This window comes from Manis javanica, chromosome 17 (assembly GCF_040802235.1).
Source record: "Manis javanica isolate MJ-LG chromosome 17, MJ_LKY, whole genome shotgun sequence".
Lineage (NCBI taxonomy): Eukaryota > Metazoa > Chordata > Mammalia > Pholidota > Manidae > Manis > Manis javanica.
Window position 1 is genome coordinate 9,366,230 of NC_133172.1, and position 25,156 is coordinate 9,391,385.

The 25,156-nt window shown below is 52.5% G+C and overlaps 2 protein-coding genes and 1 long non-coding RNA gene across 11 annotated transcripts; 1 reads left to right on the forward strand and 2 right to left on the reverse strand.

The window, feature by feature from the left end:
• Positions 1 to 7,067: 7,067 nt before the first annotated feature.
• VASP (vasodilator stimulated phosphoprotein) lies at positions 7,068 to 18,908 on the reverse strand. Of its 8 annotated transcripts, none has more exons than XM_037005437.2 (13): positions 18,572 to 18,908; positions 11,867 to 12,038; positions 11,614 to 11,779; positions 10,508 to 10,604; positions 9,966 to 10,021; positions 9,597 to 9,838; positions 9,379 to 9,476; positions 8,882 to 8,933; positions 8,680 to 8,719; positions 8,434 to 8,479; positions 8,208 to 8,298; positions 7,612 to 7,669; positions 7,068 to 7,490 (listed from the first exon to the last, which is right to left on the reverse strand). In XM_037005437.2, exons 1-13 carry the CDS (start codon positions 18,574 to 18,576, stop codon positions 7,453 to 7,455), a joined length of 1,161 nt encoding a protein of 386 aa, XP_036861332.1. In that variant the 5' UTR covers positions 18,577 to 18,908; the 3' UTR covers positions 7,068 to 7,452. The 8 variants fall into 8 exon arrangements, with proteins under 8 accessions (XP_036861332.1, XP_036861334.1, XP_036861335.1 ...); XM_037005439.2 differs by having other exon boundaries at positions 8,683 to 8,719; positions 18,572 to 18,907; XM_037005440.2 differs by having other exon boundaries at positions 8,683 to 8,716; positions 18,572 to 18,906.
• Positions 13,890 to 21,667, forward strand: LOC118970059 (uncharacterized). Of its 2 annotated transcripts, XR_005057871.2 has the most exons (4): positions 13,890 to 17,248; positions 17,670 to 17,795; positions 21,182 to 21,253; positions 21,533 to 21,667. It is a non-coding gene; the product is annotated as an uncharacterized lncRNA (long non-coding RNA). The 2 variants fall into 2 exon arrangements; XR_005057870.2 differs by lacking the exon at positions 13,890 to 17,248 and having other exon boundaries at positions 17,256 to 17,795.
• Positions 21,489 to 25,078, reverse strand: PPM1N (protein phosphatase, Mg2+/Mn2+ dependent 1N (putative)). Its single transcript, XM_017644981.3, is given in 7 exon segments — positions 21,489 to 21,806; positions 22,932 to 22,992; positions 23,072 to 23,089; positions 23,091 to 23,175; positions 23,254 to 23,371; positions 23,927 to 24,636; positions 24,639 to 25,078. Coding segments are annotated over 7 exon segments (1,275 nt in total). The 5' UTR covers positions 24,853 to 25,078; the 3' UTR covers positions 21,489 to 21,737.
• Between the last annotated feature and the right edge of the window lie 78 nt (positions 25,079 to 25,156).

Consider the following 25,156-nt stretch of genomic DNA (forward strand, 5'->3'; position numbering starts at 1 on the left):
AAAGGTCTCATGTCCAAGTACCATCACATTAGAAATTAGGGCTCCAGCATATGGATTTTGGAGGCACACAAACGTTAGGTCCATAACAGTTTACATCTGCATCTATGTCTCTATACATATGCAGATTTTTTTTTTTTTTTTGCTGAATCACTTGAAAATAATTTGCAGCTGCCATGGTACTTCATCGTTAAAAACTTAAGCATGAGTCTTCTAAGAATAAGGACTTTTTTGCACATAATCTGAAAACCATTATACACTAAGATTATTAATAATTTCAAAATTTCACAATCTTGTACAACCTTCACCTCTAGTTCCAAAGCATTTTCATCAGCCCCCAAATAAACTTGTTACTTCAGGTGGCCACTCGCCATCCCTCCCACCTCCCCCACCAGCTCCTGGAAACCACAATCTGATTTCTGTCTCTATGATTGGCCTATTCTGGACATTTTATATGAATGGAACCATACAACATGTGACCTTTTGTCTCTGGCTTCTTTCACTCAGCATAATGTTTTCAAGGGTCATCCATGTTGTGTCATGGATCAGTGCTCCATTCCTTTTTATGGCTGAGTAATATTCCATTGTGTGGATAGACCTCAATTTATCTGTACATCTGTTGATGAACATTTGAGTTCTTTCCACCTTATGGTTACTGTATGAACGTGCATGTAATTTGCCATCTTTTCTGGCTCAGAGTCTGTCTGGAGGGCAATGGAGCATCATGGAGAAGAACATGGGCTCTGACCCCCAAGATTCCTGGACTCAAGCCCTAGTGCCTCCTACCAGATGGGTGAGCTCCAGTGACTGGATGTCTCTGTGCCTGATAACTTCCTTTATGGGATTAAAGTGGCAACGAAGCGATTAATACATGCAAACACTTAGGTAGGCACCTAGCACAGAGTAAACATTCTGTTGCAAAATGTTGCATTTTGTCATCAGCCACAAAGAACCTGTATTTTCAACAACAAAAACCATCCTGGGCCAACTGAAGCAGAAAAAAATATTTTGGGAGGATATCAGGTAGCTCACCAGAGGCCATGGCTAAGGAAATTGCCAGGTGCAAAGTTGGGGATGCCAATCCTGTCACCAAGAGACCCAAAATGTGTAATGGTGCCTGGAACCGGAGTTCCTTTCTTGCTTATATAGCGGTACTGGCAGCAGAATCGTTTGGCAAGGCAGCCCTCCTTCCCCATGCAGTCCATCTGGCTGATGCAGCCCTGCCTTCTTCAGCACATGCATTTCCAGGTCATCCTGGGTCATGTCCACTCCAGCCAGAGAAACATGTAAAGACGCTGAAGGAGCATAGCCCAGGTTTACAGACCATGACTGGAGGTGGTGCTTGATTCACTTCAGCTCGATTAGCCTTGCCAGGACTCAACACCCTGGCCACACCTATCTGCAAGAGGCACCGGGAAGTCCCTGGCTGGGTGGACACCTTGCAGCATGTAGTCTATACCAGGTTGAAGTGAGCACAAGGCACCGGTGGACTCCCGAGGTCAGAGGGCTGCCAGCACCGTGGTACCATCCCCACATCTGCCCTGGCCGTGCCATCCCTGCTCCTGCATGACTCCTAGGCACTCCTTGCATCACTGAAGACTTGCTCAAGATTCCAGGTTCCCAGAAGGGAGCAAGATGACCAAGCCTGGCCCACAAGCCTGAGAGCTGGTTGCCAGGGAGGGAGAGCAGCAGGGTCTTTTTGGTGGCTGTAGAGGGAGGTGAGGTCCTCTTGGAAGACAGTCTTGTGCCAAGTCACCATTCTTTCCATCTTCTCCACCATGGATGTTTGACTCCCCTGCAGTGAAGGGCGGCCACATGACATGTAGGGAAATCTACTCCATGGGGTTTTCCTGAAATCCAGTGGCTTCATAAGAAGGGACAGATCAGATGCACATGCTTTTTGACCACACCTGCCCTTGTTTCCTGCCAAGGAGGAGCATATGATGCCCAGAGGGACAGCAGGCATCTTTGAGGCAAGGGGCTTAAGGCACCTCACTAAGGAAGGTAAGGCTGAAAGAGGAGCAGCCAGGGTCCCTGGTGTCATCATGTGGCCACCATGGCAGGCCTGGCTGCTGGCTGCGAGCCGTGTGGTTGTAGAAGAAGGGTAATCCCCCTGTGGGAAGCCATAGGATGCTCCTTTCTGGTACGTGCTGCTGTTCCTGGCTGGCAGCAGCGGGTTCCCCAGCCCAAGAGAGGGGTTTCGATTTTGGAAAATTGGACTCCCCACAAATACAAGCACTCGTTCCTGAGGTCACTGCTGTTTGGCGGGGACCCACTTAGGCTTGGCAGGGAGTCTCTGCCATCAGCCTGCCAGTTTCATCAGGTGACACTCCACAACTCTGGTGGTGTGTTTTGCTTGTTTAAATGGCTTTGTTGAGGTATAATCTGCATGCCATAAAATTCCTGTTTTAGGTAGACAATTTATTTTTAGCAAATGTCCATAGTTGTGTAACCATTACCACAATCCAATTTTAGAACATTTCCATCACTCTAAGAACTCCCTCATGCCCACAAGCAGTCCCTCCCCATCCCTGTCAACCACTGATCTACTTTCTGTCTCTACAGATTTCCCTGTTCTGAACCTTTCATATAAAAGGCATCATATACTCTGTGGCCTTTTATGTCTGGCTTCTTTCATTCAGCATAATGTTTTCAAGGTTCACCCATGTTGTAGCCCACACCAGTGCCTCATTCCTTTTTATATATTAATAACACTCCACATATAATTGTATCAGATTCTGTTTATCCAGTCACCAATTAATGGACATGTGGGTTGTTTCCACTTTGGGGCTACTGTGAATGTTTATGCACAACTGTGTGATTGTATTTATTTCTCTAGGGTACGTACCTAAGACTGAGGTTGTTGAATCATATGGTAAATTTATGTGTAACTATTTAAGAAACTTCCAAACTTCTCTCCAAAGTGAGGTGCATCACTACATCTCCACCAGTGGGATATGAGAATTCCTTTCATAAGTGGAACTGTTTGTTGTTTTGATTGAAGTTATTCTACTGGGTGTGAAATGGCATCTCACTGTGGTCTTGATTTGTATTTTTCTAAGACTAACGTGCTGAGCATCTTTTCATGTGCTTATTGGTTATCTGAATATCTCCTTTGGTGAAAAGTCTCTTCCAACCATTTGACCATTTTGAGTTACTGATCTTCCTATTGTTCAGTTTTAAGAGCTCTTTATATGTGCTGGATACAAGTCCTTTATCAATTTAAGACTAAGTTTCTCTTTTGAACCTTTACGTTTAAGGGACTGTTTAGATTTTGGAGGTAATAGAGAATTTGATTTTTTTTTAATTGTGATAAAAATCATCGAATAAAATTGTATCCTAAAAATGTAAAAGATACCTTTAACCACTCAACAGATTTTGTTTTGTAAAGAAAGGAATGTGCTGTCATTGTGTCTTTGCCTCCTTAGCCAGCATTTAGGATGTCTGGCCAAGTGCTCCCTTCTTATGCTGCAGACATCCTAAATGCTGGCAAGAGGTATAATTATTTTTAATTACAAAGGTTACCAATAAATGGTTAACAAATAAAATAAGAATCACTTGTAAAAATTGAGAGGAGGAAGGAATGGATATAGAATATGTAATAAAGTCACACAATGGGAGGGTGGCAGTAGAAAATGAAACCATAATGTATCTAAAAATTCAATTTAGTAGATCAAGTAATAAAGATGCAAGCTTGTTATTTGGTCTCATAGGGTTGAAATGGAAGAAATAAATGCAGAAAAGGTAAAAACTAGCTAATCTTTGAGGAGTAGGACTAAAAGCTGGAGGTGGGAAGGTGGACTTCTTTTTCAATGAACCCCCTTCTACGTAGTCTAAATAATTCCCCCCATGGCATATGTAATTCTTTTAACCAAAAGGCAGAAAAGGTAATTAGGTTAGTCTGGTTGCTGTGAAGAATGGTTGGAAGGGGTTAAGTATGAAGTGTTTGAAATTCATCTCAATGGGTGTAAGGTGCTTTATTTTCCCCTTAAGTTCATATTATCTGTGGATGAATATTATTAATGGAGTGAGGTCACAGCATCAACTTTATGCTTCTGTTGCATTTATAAACCATGGCAATGCTGATAATCCTTGTTCAGGTGAATTAAGTGACCAGGTAAAGGGGTTGTCATTAGAGCTGCGTGGCTGAAGCCCTGTGCTCCTTCCAAGCCCCACGCCCTAAAGCGAACACCGTTGGGCAGCTCAGAAGCCGTCAGCGCCACCTTCAGCCGGAGAGGGAGGGCGCCTGGCTGGCCCTGCGGTGGGTTATGCGAGGAGCTGAGGGAGCAAGCCTCCCACCGGCCCTGGACTCGTGAGCCCCACAGAGGTGCAACCTCCTCCACTCAGGACCTCCCCTCCAGGGCAGCATTTCTCATCCCTGCCTGCTCACCAGAATCTTCTGGACGTTTTCAAAAGATGCCCTCTGGACCACACCAGGCCAGATCACTCACTAACTTGGCACGGCATTCGTGTATGAGGTTCTGCGCAGGTTTTCTTTAAGGCGTTCACTCCCTAACGCTGGCAGTTCTGGCTGCTGCGTCCCCATTGCTCTGTCCAGGACACTGAGGAGTCCAGAGGCAGGGCTTGCAGGGGGCTGCCCAGCAAGAGATCCTTTACTCCTCTTCCCCCACAGTGTACCACTGGGTGGAGGTGCGGGCCAAGATGCACATCATGGGCTTCAATGCGGCATCCATCAAGCCCCTGAATGAGGAGGCAGCTGCCGAGCTGGGCGCAGAGCTGCTGGGTGAGGCCACCATCTTCGTGGTTGCCTGCAGCTACCTTGTGATGGAGTACCGGCGCCACCAGGCGCACCAGCATCGCAAGGAGTGGGAGCGGCTCGCCTCCTGGGACACTATGCGGGATGAGGTGGACCACCTGGCGCTGGCGCTCAAGGCCCTGCAGGCGCAGGTGCAGGCGGCGCTGCCGCCGAGCGCCCTGGAGGAGCTGCACGCGCAGATGCAGGAGGTGCGTACCCAGCTGTGCCAGGGACCAGCCGTCTGCGCCCCAAACTGAGCCCACGCTGGTGGAGTATGAGGCCTCAGGGTCCTGGTCTTCTCTCCGACACGGTACTCTGTCCGCACTGTCCTTTCCTGAACTGACCCAGCTAATACCACCGGGTCCCTTTTACGGGCAAAAGGGATCCCAGACTCAGGCTGGTCCAGCCAGGCTTCCGGTCGCCTCCCTACTAACCTGCCAGTGGTACCGTCCGCTGTGCTCTCCCTCCCACTGGTGGAACGTTCCGACAGGGACGTCCCTCCCCCAGCCCACTGGTTTAGGACTTTGGAATGGAACGGCGGTGTCTTCCATCCTACCCCCACGTGGACCCAGCCAACTCTGTCACTCACACCTTCACTTCCCTGAAGAGTGGGCCTCCCCTCCCCACCCCATTACCCAGAACACCCCTGCCCTGCCCTTCTTCATGGGTAAAGACCGTTATGACAACGCAGGAACTTCAGTGCATTCCTGACACCAGCACCTTCCATCTACCTCACTCTTTTTAGGGGCAGGGAAGAGGATGGGTCTTGGGATACGCCAGCTGCAGGGTCACCCCTTTGCTCCCACCGTTAGTCTCCTCTCCGCAAGTGGATGGTTCCCCCCCATACACACACCCTTAACCTATGGCATAAGCCACTGGGAACTCCGTGCAGTCTTCCTAGACCGTCCCACCAGATCTCCCCTTGCCCTTCCTGTGGTCTATTCTAGCATGATGTGGCCTTTTGGGGTGGAAAAATTGGTCCTGCCCTGGGCTGAACCTTCTGCTCTGGTCAAACCCCATTTACCTGTCTCAGGGTTCTTGGCCTACTGCTCTCCCTTCCCACCATCCTCTTCTGCTGGCCTCTCATAGGGACCCACCTGCTCCCCTACTAAATGGGTCACTGTCACATCCTCCATCTTTCATCCAAACCTGCTCTCCAGAGTACTCAGGGATATAACCTCTACCTTGCATTTTGGCTTTTGTTACCCAGTCCCTCTGGCCCTCCTTCATGAAAAGACTTCTTCCAGTGGGACCACCTGCCCCTCATCCCAGAGGTTCCCCACCCCATCCAAAAGGAATATTCTACCAGGCAAGTGTCTCCTACCCCACCTACCCCCTACCAGTCCACTGAACCACTGAAGGGGGTATGTATGAGCTCTGTGACTTACGAAGTCTATTTTTTAGACTGTTAACTGTTATATAATTAAAGGAGCTTTGGGTAAAGAAGTCATTTTAAGAATGTGAGAATCATGATGTACCTCTGCAAAATGGGTATAAGACTCATTAAAAAGAGCTGAAAGGGTTCTGATGGGTAGGGGGCTAAGAGTCATCCTATGAGCCCTTTCCCACATGGGGAAACTCAGGCCCAGGGGAAGCAAAAGGACTTTCCCAGGGCCACCCAGTAAGGGACTGCCCCTGGCTTTCTCTAGGGTGGTGAATTAGTTTGAGACGGGCGGTATGGAAGCTGCCTGGTAAGGGTCATGAGGGAGGCAGGGAGGCTGTGAGGGGACAGAGACCACCTGGCCACAGGAGCCTGAGGGACCTGGAACAGGGCAGGGTGGGAAGGAAGAGGTTAAGGGGAAGGCAGACTAATGGAGGAAGAACATACACCCCCCACCCTCATCAGAACAGCCCTACAAGTCACTCCAGAAATCATAGCGTTTATAAAAACTGGCAGATTTATTCTTCAGGGCCCATTTTCAATAAGCTAAAGGTGAACATGGCGGGAGAAGGAAGGTTTCCTCCCCTTTTCCTTTCTCCCTCATCTCATTTCCCTCAAGAGCTAAAAATGGCACAGACCCCAAAACCTACCTAAATTAAAAAACCAAAAAACTTGAGGTTCCAAAAAGTTACAGCATCTTAATTCCTCATAGAAAAGGGGAAGGAGCCACAGGGAAGGGTGGTCCTTGGGGTGGGGGAGGCACCCCTAGCCTGGTGGGACATTCCCCCCTTAAATAGCTGTCCCACATGGGAAAAGCCTGGGGCACAGCATTTAAAAACTCCCCACTCCCCATTTTATCAAAACCAAAGAGAAAAAAAAATTTCCCTTTCCCCCCAAACCTAAATATATATATATATATCTTTTTTCTTAAAAAAAAAAAAAAAAAAAAAAATCGAAGGCATTAAGCATTAAAGTGAATCTAGAACAAGGGAATGTGAAATTCCCTCCTTCCTTCCCCCTTACTGTGGGGTTAATTGGTACATCCCCAACAGAGGAACCAGCCCCAAGGGGATGGCAGAGGGGAAGGACCAAAGGGAGTAAAGGGTGGGGGCCTCCCCAGCCAATCAGCAGCCAGTATGGGTGTGGGCATGGTGCCAGGGAAGCCACACCCCCTTGGAACTTTCCAAGTGGGTTGGGGAGTGGGTAAGACGCATTCCTGTGTAGTCTTAGGCCAATTCCAAGTCGAGTGAGGCAAGGAAAGCAAGGTAACAGGCAGGGTGTGCTAGAAAGGAAAATGGGATCTTCTGGGGCCCTATGGTCAGGGGGAACCCCGTTTCCTCAGCTCCTGGACAAAGGCTGGAAGGAAACAAGGGGCAGAGGTCAGAGGCAGAGCCTCTTTCCCCTTCCCTTCCAAAACTTTTTTCGAGAGACACAGTGCCTCCAAAACAAGTTAAATGTTTAAAATAAAAAACCTCACCTTCAATTATTTCCTCTTTCATTTTCTGCAATTCCTTCCTCACCTCTTCCAGAAGCTCCTGAAAATAATGGGGTGCAACCAATCAGGAAGGGTGCCTGGACTTGCAGAAATGAACCCTCCCTTTCAATGACTACACGGCCTGAGGAAAGAGGTTCAAGACCCACTCCCACCCCCACCATCGAAACACACGTACCATGACATCACTAACAAGGCCAGAGAATGACTAGAGAATTCTAGGGGAGAATTCTTTGGGGCCAGAAGAAAAGTACTGGAGACCATCCAGTAACAGGGCTGGCAAATATATGCCAGTCCTCTGCCAACTCCAAGTGGTGATGGATGTCTGCAGCAATGTGCTGCAAAGGATTCTGGGTACTCATCAGGAGTGAGTGTAGTGATAGATTAGTAAGGTCTGTCACGGCCACTAGAAAAGGAGGTTGTGGTGTCCGTGTCATCCCTGACCCGATGCAATCTCATTCCTCAGATTAGAAAATTGACGTTTCTGAGGCCTCTTCTAGAATTACAGAGTAAGTCAGTGGCAGAGTTTGGATCCAGATCTTTCTTCCCTTCCTAGCCCTAAAACCTTACCCCCAAGCTACCTGCTTCACTCTCTCCAAGTCTGACTCCTCACTGGAGCTGGATGTAGAGGGGTGGGCATCGGAAGTGGTCACTGAAGAAGACGACTTCATCCTGGGAGAGTTGGTATTTTGGGGACAGAAATAAGGTTAGGAGGACCTGCCTCCTCCCCTGCCTCCCGTTCCAGGGGTTAGGTTATATTCCTCCTTATAAAATTAGCAAAACCAACTTTTACGGAGGGTGGCCCACCTTGGCAACGTTGTGCTGTTCTTCTCCCAGGGTCTCCGCACAGATTCTGGGGGACAGGCAACAAAGCCGAAAGGTCAGGAATGCCCTGACTCGATCTTTCTCCCTGAGTATTAACCGCTCTTGGTCAAAGGACCATCTCAGGTATTACAATCCCCATTATTTGCACATATTCTCCCATGAGGGTGTTATAATAAGAACAAGGCATCCTGGGACTCGTAGTTCCTAAGGGCCAGGCAGACCACTCACCACCACTAGGGGCTGGGACTCGGGCCTCTGGCTCCTCCTGCTGGTAGAAAATAAAATTGTCATGAGCCAGCCCCTGCCGCACCTCTGCTCATTTTCCTCCTCCAGCTTCAAAACCCAGCCGGGGCCTGTCATACCAGCCTCCCCAGTATCCCTACGCCAGTGGTACAGCCTAAGGTGTGTATGTCAGGAAGAAGGCACTCACATTGGCAGATTCATCTTTGGAGGGTTTCTCTCCAACCTGTGTGGCTTTCCTTCTGCAGGAGGGAAAGGCAAAAAAACCCCCAGCCTTCAGCCATCTCTTGGTCACGCAACAATTTCCCTTCCCCGATTCTAGAAAGGTGCATTCTAGGGTGCAGAGTTCTGGAATAGATGAAGGCTACGAAAACTTTAGTATTAGGAGTCAAAGAGAATATTGTGCTCGAATTGGGGGAGGGTTTTACAATTCTCACATTTGAGAATCACAAAATGCAAAGGGTGGAAGGCTCTTGTCTTAGATCTGAGGAGAATGCAATTCCCAGCATCATATCCCAAACCTGGCTATCAAAGGGGAGCTTTGACCCAAAGAAACAAAAATGGGAATCTGAGCCCTCCACTCAGCCTGGTCCTACGAGACTAGAATCTCCAGGAGATAACTACTGGGTGGAGGGTTTTGTCCCTAGAGCTTTCCATAGGCATTGAGGACTCCAGGCTCAGGCTCACCTCCGGGCCAGCATGGCATTCATCTCTTCCATGAGCCCCCCACCTGTGCTTCTACTGCTCTCGGTTTTGGGGGCAGGGGGGGGCCCTGAGGCTTCCTCCTGCTGGAGAAATTACACAAAGGGGTTTTATGGATGGGCCCCCTAGGACATCCCCACCTCCAGCCAGCTCTGGCCCATCCCATCCCTCCATCACCCCACCCCCCACCCCGGCCCCCTCACCTTGCTGACTTTCCTGAGTTTGGCCCCGGCAATGGCTGCAGCCAGCCCAGGGGCCCCAGCCCCTCCACCACTGGGGCCTTGTGCTGTGGGGAGAGGTGGTGCAGGGGGTGGGGGTCCCCCTGCTCCGTGCCCTGCAGCTGAGACCCCTGAGGGGGGCAGACCAGGAGGAGGGGGTGGACCAGGAGGAGGGGGAGGTCCTGGAGGTGGGGGTGGTCCCCCCGCTGGGGGAGCAGGTGGGCCCCCTGAAACACAAAAGAGGGGTGTTAAAAGAGAGCAGCATTCTTTGTTGTCCAGCTGGCCCTCGCCCCCCTCTGGGGAGGGCCCCAGCCCCCACCCCCTAACCCCCATCCCGGCCGTTTTCGCAGTCACCTGCATTGGAGACGCGGCGCTCACGCTCCATATGCTCCGGCTGGCTTGGCTGCTGCCTGAGTGGGGTGACGGAGCTGCCATCACTCGGGGCCCCCGGATGGCCACCACCTCACATTTCCTCTGAGGCCTCCAGTGAGACAGGCTCCTAACTCCCACCTGAGCCTTCCTTCCCCAGGAGCCCAGGAATGGACTAAGAGGGAGGGCAGGGGCACAGTGACAGCAAAATGCCACCGTCCTAGCCAGCAGACTGTCAAGAACATTTGAATTACAAAATGCCCAACATCCTTTTAACAACCAAATTCTAGACCCTGAGAATCCAGAGACCAGGATTTGAGGGGTCAGAAGGTTCTACAGGTCTGGAAGTCGGCAGTGTCTCAGATTCCAGGAGGCAGGAGTTTCTGAAAGCTGTTCATTTCTAATCCCCTGGGAGTTGGAACATTCTGGAAACTGAAAGTGGGGCGTTCTGAACTAGAGGAATCAGGGGTTCTGGAACATCTTGGAACTCCAGCAGTGGTGAGCCCCCACCGAGGGACTGGCCCCACCTTTTCTGCTGCTCCACCTCCTCTGGAGAGGGACCGTTCTGGGCAGACCAGGTCGGAGGTGCTGCTGGGGGCGGAGCCGGGGGCGGAGGTCCACCTCCTGGAAGGTGAGAGCAGAGGGGATGAGTCAACCCAGAACTCCGCCCCACCCCTTGGCCCTTTCCCGCAGCTCCCAGGCCTCCCAGGAATCCTGCCCAGGGGCGTTCATTCCTTCCTCCACGCCCTGACACTCCCGGCTAGGGTGGGGGTACCTGGCCGAATTTCTGGGATGAGGGTAAACACCCACTTCCCTGACTGAGCTGGCATGAGCAGGGGACTGCAGGGATGCCCAAATTACAGGTGGGACGGCCAAGGCCCAGATGCGACAGTCGCTTGCCCCCAGTCCTGCAGACCAGAACTTGCAGGAACACGACTCGAATTCAGGCTGACTCCAGTGTCCAGGCGTTTAACCACCATCACCGCCACTCAGACCCCCAGCCTGAGAACCCCTGGGGAAGGCCCCCAGACAAGCAAGCCCTTTCCCATGGGTACTGGCGGCACTCTGGGAAACAAACACCTCTGCCATTTGGTGATCTGAAGTTCCTCAAATTGTCTGTCCTGCTCCTCAAAGTACTGCCCCTAGGATTGGCAGCCTCAGCATCACCAGGGGGCTTGTTAGAAATGCAGAGACTTGGGCCCCACCCCGGTCTAATTGAACTGGAATCTGTCTCACCCAGATGATTTGTGCGCACAACTGGAGATTTCTTTCTTAATAGCAACGCCTAAAAACTTACTGATGGTGATGTAAGTCGGTACAATGGCTACCTGGTGAAAGGGCACAACGAGCCTTCTCAAGGCTGGGAGTATCTGTACCTACATCTGGGGGGCAGTCACAGGGGAGTGTGCATGTGTAAAAATTCATGGAGCATCCTGTACTCTTAGGAATCATGTGTTTTACATGTGCATGAACAGGGGTCCTACAGGACCTCACAGAAATCCTCAGAATAATTTTCCTCAGTAGCAGTGAATTAGCCCCATTTTCAGATGAGTAAATTAAGGCCCAGAGTGGTGAGAGGCAGCCCAAGGCTACGCGGCAGGGCTCGGTGGTCCCCTCCACCACTGTTTCTAACCTTCCAGTGCCTCTAGGGCGCTGGCCATGCCAGCAGCAAACTGCGCTGCGTCCTCTTTGCTCCCGAAGTTGAGGCCCCAGACCTGGCGGGCGTCGCGCCACTGGTGGAAACTGGGGGTGGCCTGGTTGTACTTGATACCCCGGACAATGGCACAGTTGATGACCACCTGGCAGGAGGGGAAAGGTGGGTGAGGGCTGGTGGGCGCACGGTGGAGGGGTGCAGGCTGCAGAGGGAGAGGAGAGGGCGTCTTCACCTGCTGTTCTGGCTGCATCTTCCAGCCCACTACCCGGAAGGAATTGGCCGTGGGGTTGTGGTAGATCTGCACACGGCTGAAGGCCTGGGGGCCCGTGCCGGCAGGTACCCATCGCTTGTTGCTGTCATCATAGAGCATCACAGTGGCCCAGCTGGAGCAGATAACCGTCTCACTGCCGGAGGGGGAGAAAGGAAAAGCAGTCAGTGAGCTGAGGGAATACAACCCGCCATCCAGGGGCCAGTCACCTTCTCCACCTGGGTCTCCCCAGGAGATTGAAGAGACCAAGGGTGTGAGGAGGAGAGAGACACACACCAAGGAGCACAGGGAGACAGGAAACACAGAGAAACAGAATGGGAGAGACCAACAGACAGGTGGGACACAGACAGACTGGGAGACAGACAGATAAACTGGGAATCTGAGGCAGAAGAGGGAGACAGAGAGATGGGGAAAGAGTCACATAGACAGACTGGAAGGGAAAGACATACAGACGGATGGAAAGGTGGGTGAGAAAGGGAGAGTCAGGCTGACAAAGAAGAGACAGATCAGCAGAAAGACAGACAGACAAGGGACTGGTAGGGAGACAGATGGAAAGGCAGGGACAGACAGGCACTGGAAGAAGTAAGGAGGGAGAGACAGGAAGATGGAGAAAAAAAGACATTTGGACAGAGGGACCGCTAGGCAGAGTCAGAGAGAGGCAGGTAAGCAGTGTGAGCTAGAGCAGGGACCCGGGAGAAACAGGACGGGGGCCCAGGCAGCACTGCAGTCTGTCCCTGCCTGGCTCTCTCACAGCCTCAGTTTCCCTATCTGCCAAGGCGCCTGGACCTCCTCCCACCCCACCCCCTGCTCAGGTCAGAGGAGGAAGCTGAGGCTTAGTGAAGGGAAGGGTGAGGCCGACAGTGGAGACTAAAGCGAGATCCCAGGCTCTTCCGCCTCCTGCTGCCACCCTGTCCATCTGGCCCTCCGGGCACCAATGGCCATTAGTACACACTCCCTGCTTTGTCCGGCCCATGTCTAGGTCAGTGACCCAGACAGCACCAGCCCCACCCTCCAGTGCAGGAGAGAGTGCCATCCCCTGACTTTGACAACCCAGGGCCAAGCCAGGGTGCCCAGGAACACCTGCCCTGGCCTGGAGATCAGAGAGGGCTTCCTCCAGGAAGTCACATCTGACAGCCTTTGGGGAGGAGTCAGGAAACCGGTTCAGAGTTCCGGATTTGACATCTGCAGACCTGGGTTCAAATCCTCGCTGAGACACCTACTCCATGGGACTCAGGCAAGCAACCTTCCTCCTGAGAACTCATCTTCCTCGCCTGCAAGTGGGGGAAATGTTTGTCCCCAGGATAAATGAGCCTGGGCATCTAAGTTGCTTGGCACGGCACCTGGCATGTTATCATGTGCTTAGTATCTGTCAGCATCCCTTCCCTGGGCACCCCGAAGAGATAGCACTGGGGCCCTGGGCTGGGAGGTACCTCCGGAACCCCACCAGTCCTCCTGGGGAGGGGTTCAATACCCTCTCTCGGAATGAGGAAGCTCAGGCTCCCAGACAGGAACTGACTTGCCCAAGGTCACATACAGACTAGGGGGAAGCACTAAGTCCCCACCCCACCCCCAGCAGACTTTTTCCTGAAAAGAGGAAGTTGGTGGTCAGAGATTTCCGGGGAGAGAAATTCTGCCCCACAGTGGCTCTGCCTCTACCAGGGCTGGGGGCTGGGGGCTGGGGTGTGACACTGACCTGACAGGCAGGGAAAGTCCCTCTGCAGACCCGGCTCTGGGTTCCTAGGCCCAGAGGCTGAGCCCCAGCCCCCCAATGTTTACATAATCGTGTCATCTCCCTCTTAGCAGGCACTTCAGCTGGTCAAGTGCCCTTAGCCCTTTTCTCAGAGTTACTCACTTTATTCTCACTGTAGCCCTTCAAGATGGGCACTATTTCATTCTCATTTTGCAAGTCAGGACTGCAAATGGAGGCCCAGAGAGGCTGTGTGACTTGCCCAAGGTCACACAGCTACTAAACAGAATAAAATTTGAACCCTGGCCATCTGGCTCCCCAGTACACAGTCTTAACCACCAGGGACAGTGTGGGCCCTACCCAAACAGCAGCTGCTGTTTCCAGACAAGTGCAGCCTCAGGGGCTGTTTCTGGCTCCCACTGTCTGTGGCCGGACAGGGTTAAGGTCTTGCCCACACCTGCAACCCACGCCCAGGTCCCACTCTGGCCAGGTGCCCAGCACTGCTGTTGCTACCCCTCCCTGGGTGCACTTTGCTCTCCTAAGTGGCCCTGCCCTGCTGTGTCTCTGGCCTAGCTAGGGAATGGGGTGCCTGCTGAATGACCAGGCTGGTCCTCCCCACTCCAGGCTACAGCGTCCCCATTACAGCAGAAGGATCCTGTTAAAACACAAGTTGGATCACGACGCTCCTCTTCTCAGAGTAAAAGACAAATTCTCTCCAGGGCCTTCTTGATCTGTGTGATCTATGTGATGTCATCTCTTCCTTCCCCCGAGCTCACTGTTCCAGCCCCACTGGCCTCCATTCTGCTCCTTCAATGTGCCAGACAAATTTCTGCTTCAGGCCTGTACACTTGTTCAACCTGGATTCTCATCTTCCATCTCCAATTAGAAGCCGCCTCTTCCAAGAAGCCCTCCCTGACTATCTTAGCTGGAAGAGCTCTTCTCCCTCGCATCCCACATTTACAGCAGGGATCCCTGTCTGACAGATCCTTGTCTCTCCTACCAAAACGTCAGGACTGTGGGGGTAGGGTCTGTAGTCCTTTCTGTTCACTGCTGTGTCCCCAGAATCTAAAATGGTGTCCACCATATAGTAGGTACTCAAAAGTTGTTAAATTAGCCATCTGATATTTCTTGGTTAGCCTGTGACCAGACAGCATTCTAGGTAATGAGCTCCAATTCTCTCAATTAACTTTGCAATGACCTCATGAAATAGACTCTGGTGCTTGCCCTTTTTACAGATGAGGAACTGTCGGCACAGAGAGGTGAACACACTTGTCCCAGGTAACATAGCAAGTAAGTAGAGGGTCTCATATTCGAACCCAAGGCCACCTAAGTTCTTAACCACATTTAAAGATGAGCAAACAGCTAAGCTGCATTTTTTTAAAGGCAAGGTATAAAGTGGTATGATCAGAGGCTTAAAAAAAAGGTGGGGAGGATATAAATACATCTGCACACAAAGTGATGATTTATGCAAAGCTTGGTTCTCAGGAGACTTAACCATGGCTGCCCTGCAGGAGGGGCGGGGGGGGCCTGAGGAAGGAGAGAGGACACGGCCACATTTCATATGGTCTACCCTTTTGTATTGCTTATTTATTTTCTTTTTTTTAACCATAGGCTGGTATTACCTATAAAAAACTAATTCATTACTCCAAAAACAACTAGAAACACCATAAACTAGGCAAAAATTGAAATAGAAAATCCCACAGCCAGTAATCAGGGACTGGGCTTGAAATAGGATGTGCTTAACTCCAGTGGTCTACCGTTGTCTCCCACCCTCCATTTGATATAGAAGAGCCTTAATCCTCAACCGGCCCAGGATCTATCCCTCTCTCCACAAGCGCTCACATTCTGGAAACCTCTAGCATGTGGTGGATGACAGAGGGTTCAAGTAATCCCCCTGCTGTGTGGCTTCATCCCTCAGAGCCTCAGTTTCCAGCAGTGGAAACTATTGCACACTGGGTTTGTTGTAAGGCATTCAAGAGATAAGAAAAGCTCAGAACCTGAAACTTGGCACAGGCTCCAAACAAGGGAGCTTCTCATCACTGGAGGCAATCAAGCACAGTCATTCTGGTTTATTCAGACTTCCAGAGCAGAGGCTTGCCTTTTCCTTCACCCCTTCTTGCCTGCTCCAAGATTTACCAAATAGCTTCCTTAAACCATAAAACTTATGATCCACCCCCAACCCACACAACCCTTCCAAATTACAAATCTTTGAAGCAACCCTGGATAGGGAACCGTGTCTAGGGTCAGTGGGGCTTGTGTGGGGTTACTCTATAGTTCCTCTGCCCCCATGGGGCCTGTTTCCTGTAAGTGAACCAGAAGGTAAATTCCCACCTGGGTTACTTTTTGCTTATCTGCATTATCTGAAGTGTTTCTACAATGAAAGCATATTACCTGTTTTTTTTTTTCCAAAGACCATTATGGCTTTATTTTACTTTTGCTCTAATAGCATAATAATCCAGAGATGGCCCTGGGTTCAATTTGGCTTGCCCACTTCCGAACTGACTTTTAACAGGCAACGTTCTTAATTTCTCTGTCTCAGTTTTCCCATGAGGGAAATGGTCAATAGTATCAATCTTTTAGAACTGCTTTGAGGAGTAAACTCAATCAGGCACCTAGTACAGTGCCTGGCACAAACTATGCACTTTGATCAAATGGGCTCTGTAATTAAAAAAGAAAGAGATAATAATTACTACTATTGGGAAGAATAAAGAAACCAATCTAAATTCTTCCTGAGACCCTTCTGCCCTGAGATTCTCAGACCTCTGCCCCTCCTTCCTGGCCTTCCCAGAATCCCAGCTCACAGTCCCAGACACAGCAGACACTCTACAAATATTTGTCAAACTGGGAGAAAAAGAACGGCATCTTGTAATTTTCCATCTTAACATCCTCTCTTCCTACTGCCCCAGAGACTGTCCCCAGCCAAACCAGCCAGAAATCAGAGGATGACAGTCCTCTCCTTCCGTCTACACCACCTAGGAATTTCTGAGGGATCCTGGGCCAGGCTTTTCTCTTAGACTCAGTTTCCCCAGCTGCCCACATACAGGGGCATGGGTCTTTATTAATCCTAGCAGTCCTGGGAGAAGGGCACAGCCCAGTGAGTGGGGGGTGCAGCCTGTGGCAGGGAAGACCTCTCGAGGTGGGAGCCCTCCGGTGGGACAGGCATCAGTTCGACTTGCTGCCCACCCCCCAGGAGGTGGGAGGTTTGGACATGGCCAGCGGTAGGGGGCCCTGCGGGAGGCCCAGAGCCCCCGGGACTGCGGGAGGGGGGGGCAGGAGGCTGGCCCAGACATTGCTCCTGCCCTTTTACGGTCTCACAGTGAGTGAGGCAGCACTAACTCGGACATCCGCCATCCGCCTTCCACCGGGCCTGGGACCGGAAACGCGAGGGGGAGGCGGGGGCGGGGCTGGGGCCACGGGAGAGGAGAGCCCCGGGGGACGGCGTGAAGGAAGAGGGCCTGGCTCCCGAAAAGTGTCCCCTCTTCAGGGCATCCCCCTTTAAGAGATATTACCATAAGGGGGAAAAGATACGCATAAGTCTTGAGGGTGTCTATGGGTGCCCCCCTGCCCCCAGTTTTCCAACAGTCTCCTTCACATCAGAAGGAAGAAATGCATGCGGGAGGGCGATTCTGTACTCGTCAAAAATGGAATGCCACCCTGAGGTCAGAGGGCAGGGGAATGGAGAATGGGGGGGTAGTGGGAGAATGTGGGCCCTAGGGGGTTAATCCCCAGTCGTCCCCAGGGGCCTCCCCCTCAAGCTGGGGGCTTTGGGGCAGGAAGTCCCTCAGAGTGGAGGAAGGGAGATAGTATTGTCAGGCTCACGCCCCAAGGGAGAGATTATGGGGGGCGACGAGGAGGGGAGAAATGGGGGGGGCCTAGTCCAGTCCCCCAGCCCACAACGGTCCCACCTTCAGGTGAGCCCGGGAGTTTTGAGGCACGCCTGGGAAAGACAAAATCTCTGGGTCCTTTGGGCCCCCCAACCCTAGAGTTAAATTCCTGGTAAGATAGCTGGAACTATGTGGGAAGCCTGGGGGAGGGCTATGACCTTGAAGCTTTCCGGCGCCCCCTCCTCCAACCCCACAGCTCCGGTCGGCTGAGGTGGGTGGTGGCGGGGGACACTAGGGAGAGAAGGGGGAGGCGCCGCGGTGGGGAGAGCAGCCGGCCCACAGCGCTCCTTGCCAGCACCCCCCCGAGCAGCTGTCTCGACAGGTGAGTCAGGAAGACAAAGGCCCCCTTTCCCCAGCTGCCGCGCCCCCTCCTTCCCCAGGGCCGCGCAGGTGGGGGAGAGGGGCCGCCCTTCTCGCCCGGGGCCGGGGAGCCGCCCTCCGCAAAGAGCGCTCGCTCGGTCCTAGGCACTGCCCGTTTGCGCAGATGGGGTGGGTAAGGAGAAGGGGAGGGGAGTCCCAGCCAGACCCGGGAGACTGCGTCTAGGTCGGTGGGTCGGTCCGCATGCACCTCTTCCACAGGAGGATGACAGCCCCCAAATTTAGGGGGTTACGTACCCCCTAAGTGAGGGAGCGAGGTCCCACTTGGGAAGACTTACCAGTGCTCTGTATAGTGGGGCCCTGCAAACCAAGGCTTACGTCTCAATCTCCCAGGTCCCAGGGACCCCCCAGACCAGACCCCCACAATCCTTCCCGGAGCCTGAGTTGAGATGTCGGGGGGAGTCTGAACCCGGTCCAAATCCTGGCCTCCCTGTGGGGACCATCTGCCAACTTCGAGATCCTCTCAAAAAGTCTTTAAAAAATTCGGGAGTCCTCGGAGCGCCCCCAAATCTGAGGGCTCCCGGAGGATCTCACCGGCACCATTCCCAGCCTTGCGAGTCATGGGGAAGTGGTCAATACTTGAAGCTCGTCTCAAATCCGAGGCTCCCAGTGCCCTGTCCCCAAATTCCAGCCCGGAGCAAGCTGGGGGGGAGGGGGACAAAGGCGGGGCGGGAAGCCCGCGCCAGGCGGGGAAGGGTCTGGAGGCAGTTCGAGGCTCACCTCATGGCTGCTTGGCGGGCGGGCGGCGCGCCCACGGGTGGGTGCTCCCGGGGCGCCCCTGGCTGTAGGTTCAGGGGTTCGGGGCTGGCTCCAGGTTCTGCTCAGTCTCCCCCAGGGTCCCGCCCCATAGAGTCTGGCTTCCTGGAGGGAACGTGGACGGGGCCGGGGCGGGTCCTCGGGCGCCTCTTCCCTCTGGGGATTTGATCAGGGGGTCCCTGTGGCAGAAGGGGGGTGCGACGTCCCGTCTCCGGCGCGCCCCCTTCACCGGCGGCGGCTACAATGTTACTCTTACTACTGTACTTCTCTTCGCTACATTTGATTCCAAAATTCCACTCCCCGCACCCACAATGCCCTGCGCCTTAAAGGGGCCGTGGACACCTCTATGAGTTGGGGTGGGGGGGGTGGAGGGCGCTTAAAGGGGCAACACGGAACCCTAGGCTTCCGCTACCTCCCTCTCCAAGTGATTGCATAGCGATGCACGCGGGAGGTGATCACCCCCAAATTAGAGGGAGAAGCTTGGAGGAGAAAGGCTCCTTCCTCGATCCTTCGTCCTCTCCCACGATGGATATTCTTAGGGGGATTCCTATGGCAGAATTTCTCACCCCATCGACTTCTCCATTTCTTTACATTCTGCTCAATTTGGGGTGGGGCAAGGAAGGCCCTCTGATTAAGCATAGATTCTTTCATATTTTCTCCCTTAAATCCTACTTTCAGACCCTCCTAATGTCTCTCTTCTTGGCCAATTTATGAGGGGTTAGTAAGGGGTGAATCCGCTACCTTGCACAGAAGTGGGGGGATGGGTGGGGAGGGCCCCAGGGGGCCCCACCCCTCTCACTGCCCCCGCCCGTCCAGGGAAGGTGAGGAGGAAGTGGGCCAAAGGGGAGCGGCCCGCCGCTGAATCACAGCCGCAGGGGCGGGAGGATGAGGAGCTGAACCTGGGTGGGGAGGGGACTCTAGGTTCCTGGGTGGATAAAGCCCCTGGACCCTACGCACGCAGGCCCCGCCGTTGACTCAGTTTCGCCTGCAGAGTATGGCGGGATCATCCAGCAATCGGGGGGCACGGAAGCGGGGGAGACCCTCCCTTAGTGCCGGCTCCCGGAAGCCCCTTCCCCCACGCGCCACCCTGGGTCAGAACCCTGACCCTCCGAAGTTTCCGCAGCGGGACCCGCAGGACACGCCCCATGTGACGTTGCTCTGTGGTTACGCCCCTCCCGTAGAGCGCCACCTGGCTCGGGTAAAGTGCTAGGGGCAGGAGCCTGGGAAATAATTAGTTCGATGTTTACAAATGGGCAAACTGAGGCCTGAATTGGGAATAAATATGGGCTATAGTCCTCTTTCCTGAGCCCCCAGAACCCCATTGGTGTACCCAAGGTATGCATGTAAAACCACCCATCTTCAGGGCCCAGCTAACCAGGTGAGGAAGGCAACCTAATTAGCTTTTGTACAAACAAGGCCAGTCCTATTTCCTGAATGCTGTTCTGGCCTCCTTCACCTCATTTTAGGCCATGCTCTCACATTTATTCTTCTCTGAAGAATTCAGTAATCCTCTCCCCATCTCTACCCTACTCTGTGGAGATCTTGAGCCCTCATCCACTTAGGTTATAATTATTTCTCTGGGTGTCTCCTCAGGCTGTGAGTCCTTTGGGGGCAGGGGTAGACTGGATCAACTTTTGTGCCTCACTCAACCCAGTCAGGCCCAGAACAGCGTCTCAAGACACATTTACCCAGTTCTGTGTGACCTTGGGCAAGTCCTTTCTCCTCTGAGTTTCTGCTTTCTCATCTCTGAAATGGGAGGGGTGGCACTTGTGTGTGCCACCTGCACTACAGCCAGCAAACTTTTTCTGTAAAGGTCCAAATAGTAAATATGTTAGGCATTTTAGACATAGGGTTCTTTCCCCACAACTCTTAAAAAATGTAAAAACCATTCTTAGCTCAAGTACTGTACAAAACAAGCAGCAAGACCCTATAGGAGATAAACTCTTGCAAATATACACTAGGAGCCTGATCAAGGATTTGTCTGGCAGCAATTATGTGAGAACAAGAAACTGGAAATAACCTGTATGCCCATCAAGAGGAGGATGGATAGAGAAATCATTGCATATCCCTTATCTGAAGTATTGGGCAGCAGCTAAAAAAGAATGGGATGTATAAATAGCATGAAAGAAGTCTCCAACCTATTATTGAGTGGAAAAAAAGCAAACTGCCAAATGATACATACGGCATGAAAAAAGTCGAGGAAGCACCTGAGGTATCATATACCGAATGGGCATGCAGAGTACAGGGGCTTTTATACTGGCTCTTCCTTCTGCCTTGGGACACTCTTCCCTGGGATATTTGCATGGCTGGCTCCTTCTCTGTCAGTCTCTGCTCATTTGTCCCCTCCTCCGAGAGTTTCCCTGATGTGTGTAACATAACAGTCTTCAAGTGGAAAATTGAGTGGCTGAGGGATGGGGGATGGAAAAAGACTTTTCATCGTACACCATTCTGTATTCTTTGAATTTTGAACCAAGCGAACTTCTCCATTAAAAAAAAAAAGAGTAACAATTAAAAAAACCCAAGTTAGCTTCCTTAGACACTTTCTTATCATGTCCCCACTTTATTTTCCTCCAGATACTTGTCAGTGTCTGAGATGACCTTATTTATCAGTTCTCTTGTTTGATGTGTCCACCCACACACTAAGAGGTAGGTCCCAAGGGGGCAGAAATTTCTGTGGTTCTATCTGGTTGATGGCTGTGAGCAGAGCCTTGCACACAGCAGGTGCCGATCATATCTGCCAAATGACTAGGGTTTTTATCTACAAGAAAAATGTATTTTGAATTATGTAGTTAAAGTTTAATAAACTCTTCCCACTACATCCCGCCAAAACAGGTGAGAAATTGGAAGAGAAAGTTCCTGAATTTGGTGATTCAGCTCTAAATAGTTCAAAAAGCATTTGATTTTTTTATTTTCTGGTCTTTTTAGTCTAGATGGCAGATGGAATTTCTCCTCTGAAGACTCTCTGGACTTTCTGTGTGAGGGAAGTAGGAGAAGGGGAAATAAGCATTCTGAGAATCCTCCATCCGCTTGTCTTCCTTCCGCTGGCCTGCGAAACTGGAGAAAGGGAGTTTTCTTCCTCGGTTCTCTTGAGGCCACACCTGGGCAAAGGGTGGCCAAAGGAGGAGAGCTGTTAGGTCTCCAAGTCCACGGCAGCGCTTGCATGGGTGCCAGTGGGCTTCCCAGCCCCGTTCTGTCCCTTCTGCAACACAAAACATGGGAGACAGTGACTAGGAACCTCTTTCTGCCTCTCAGTATCTACTTCCCGCTCTTCTAGAAGCACTGCTCCTAGTTTTCTTGGAAAGCCATCATTCCCCACTATTTAATACAAGAGGTTTGGGCGGAGTGGACCCCAGCCCTAAGCTCTTGAACATCTGACCCAGCCTGGCCAATCAGAGACAGGGAGCGGGCAGACACGTGACCCACTGTGGCCAATGAGAGCCGGCTTTGGAACCAAGGCCGCAACTACTCGGGAAAATGGTGGACTCCGTGCGCTGGGGATGTTAGGCTGGAGTTGCAACTTTGTGACCTCATGCGGAAACTGCCTGGAAACGAAACCAGCTCAGAGACGGTTCCTGACCACATCATCTGACAAATGCATGCAGTCATGCCTTAAATCCCTGAACTGTTCAATTACATAATCCAGTAAATTCCCTGTCTTGCTTTCCCAGGTTGAATTAGGTTTCTGTCACTCACAGTTCAAACGATCCTGACAAATACCTTCTTCTGCTGCTGAGAAACTATTAACAATCCCTCCTCCTCTAGGTGGTAATAATCAAACTCCCTTCTCTGCCATGCAAAGGACTTCGAGCTCTGGCCCCAGCTTCCTTGCTCCCACTTCCTCCCTGACCCTCAACCCCTGCCTTAGTTTTTGTGGCTCCACCCACCACCTCTTGGGACATCTCCAAATTCTTCTGAGTTATCTGGGCCCAATTTGCAACCTCTCTCATGAAAGATCATTCTCAGAGATGTTCTGGTGGTCTCTGCAGCACATCCAGGACTTGGGATTGGTCATCAACATTCCTTGAATATTTCTGCCTCGTTCCTGGATAAAGGGGGGTGGTGCTTGGGATGATGGTGCATTACAGAGCAATGCAGGGGGCCCATTTCTTGAAGAGGAAGCAGTCTCTTCTCTGCTGCTTTTGCATCCCCTTCATAATGCCTAGCACAATGCCTCAGGGCGATGAGTGAGAATTTATTATATCAGATGAGTCTCTTGACTTAATTTCCCCATTGGTCTCAATTTCCCCATCACTAAAGGAAGTGGTGGTGGGGGTGGTGTATTACATGCTTCCTAGAGAAAATTTCAAGAACTTAGGGTCCTTACCTCCCAGCACTTTCCTGAGGCTTGGCAGAACTGAGAATAAGCTTCAGCGATGACTGTGGCTCTGGAGAGCAGAGAGGTCGTCAGGTGGGTACTCTCTTCGGTCCACTGCTCCCCACCTTCCATTCCCCACCCCAACTCACTTGCAGTAGAGTCCTCCGGGATGGTAAATTCGGGATGTCCTCTGAGACCAGAATCCTGAAAACCGTGTTCATACTGGGGGGTTCCTGGGCAGACGAACACAGCTCTGCGAAGGAGGCAAGGGTTATGAGGAGTGTCCTTGTTGGCCGACCACCCCTCCCACTGAGCTCCGGCGCCTGCTCACCAGTCACCCTGCGGCCCAGGGCTGCATCCAGTGCTGGCTCCTTCCTGATCGCCTCCTCACAAGGCCTGGGAGCCCCTGGGAAACAGACCAGGATGCAGGTCATGTTGTCCAGGCTGCCCTGGAGAAGGTGGAGAAAAGAGAGCCCGGTGGAACATGGTACAACTCTGTGCCCTTGGAAACAGAGCTTCCCGACCAGTTCCGCATTTCAGTGCCCTCCTCCTCAATCTGGTTATGCCCCTATCAGGTCTGAGACACCTGCCAGTCTAAACCAGGCCCCCTCACTGTTCTGGTCCTGCCCTAACAAGGAGAGTGACGCCCCCTCTCTGAAGCTTCTCCCACCCCGCTGTCTAATTGCTCTATCTTCGTCAGACACTAATCATATCTCGGGATCCACTCTTCTGTGCCACAGCCGTTCCCTCCAAAAGACCACTCCCCTTCTCTTAAATCTCTACCACTGATCATCCTAGCGCTACTATTCTTCCATCTTACCTCAAGGCATCCCTCAGTTTCCGCCCACTCCGTATTTTGGTCCTGACCTCTTCCAGCAGGCCACGTTCTTTAGCGGAGCCCCAGCCCCTCCTCTAGTTTTACTCAAAGCCCCTCCATTCAAGCCCCTACTCGCTATATCCTTTAGGTTCTTCCCCTCAATGATTCTGCGAGCGGCCCGCTGGACCTTGCAAAGACACGTGTCCAACAGCTGCGCGCAGAGAAGCTCCGGGGTCAGGCCCAAGCAGAGGCGCGATGCCACCAGTCCTGCCAGGGCAACGCCAGACATCGCGTCCCACACTCCATCGGAGGCCAGGAGCATGAATTCGTCTTCAGCCCGGCGTGATAGGGCGGTCACCTCAGGCTCTGCGGAAACGAGCTGTAGCTCAGGGGGCCGTACTGGAGCCTCTTTGTGAGCAAAGTCGCCCAGTGCTCGCGACACTGCCAGAGAGCCCTCGAGGCGCCTGCGGCGGATGGTGCCGCCTGCGTCTTGGATGCGCTCACGTTCCCGGGGCCGGAGGGGCCGATGGTCCTCGGTGCTGAAAACCACAGCACTGGCGCGACTCAGCACCGCGCGGGAATCACCGCAGTGTGCCAGGTATAGAAAGCGCCGGGAGACAAGCAACGCCACAGCGGTGGAGCCACCTGGCTCGCCGCGGGGCCAGAGCTCGTGCAGGCGTGCGTCTGCACTCAGGAAGGCGCGGCGCAGCGCCCGGCACACGCCCTCAGGCTCGCCAGGTGCCTGGCCCAGCGCCTCAAGCACGTGGCCGGGCAGGTGTCGCGCGCCGAAAAGGGCAGCTCGCGCCCCGCCGTGGCCGTCGAGGACTGCGAAGAAAGCCCAACCTGGGGGCAGCCCGGATTGCGCGAGCCAAGCGCAATGAGCGTCCTCCATGTGCGGCGCCAGCCCTGCGCGGCGCTTGCCTCGAAACGCAGTCCCCAAGAGGCCGCCACACCCCCGTGCGGCCGCTGGGCGCATCGCGGCGTGTCCAGGATAAACTGAGGCCCCTCTCGAGTCCCGCGCCCCTCTTCTTCCTTTTCCTCTTCGTCCTCCGCCCCATCTTCCTTGCTAGCTGGACAGAGAAGACGCTCCAGCAGGCGGGCAAGAGCCGCCATCGACCCGGGGATCGGAAAGAGGCTCCACCCTCTAGATCTGCTCCCTCACTCTATTAATCCCCTCGACTGTAAGATTTTAAACCACCGAAATCTCCTTCCCGATGCCCTTGACGTGCAACCAAGTCGAGTTACTATAGAAGGGATTTGACTCCCCGATGTTCTCTCCCGCACCTTTAAAGCGAGATTTGGAATCTGGCTCCGGGAAAAATAACAGTAGCAAACTAACACTTACCATATGATACACGTTATTTTTCAATCACAGCTGATTTTACCGACGAGGAAACTGAATCGTAGAAGTAAACGG

Excerpts from the sequence above, each read along its gene's own strand:
- VASP (XM_037005434.2), bottom strand. Across the intron at positions 8,934-9,378 it reads AATGCCATGCTGGCCCGGAG|AAGGAAAGCCACACAGGTTG; the intron begins GTGAGCCTGAGC and ends TCCCTCCTGCAG. Across the intron at positions 7,491-7,611 it reads GAAAGAGGAAATAATTGAAG|CCTTTGTCCAGGAGCTGAGG; the intron begins GTGAGGTTTTTT and ends GTTTCCTTCCAG.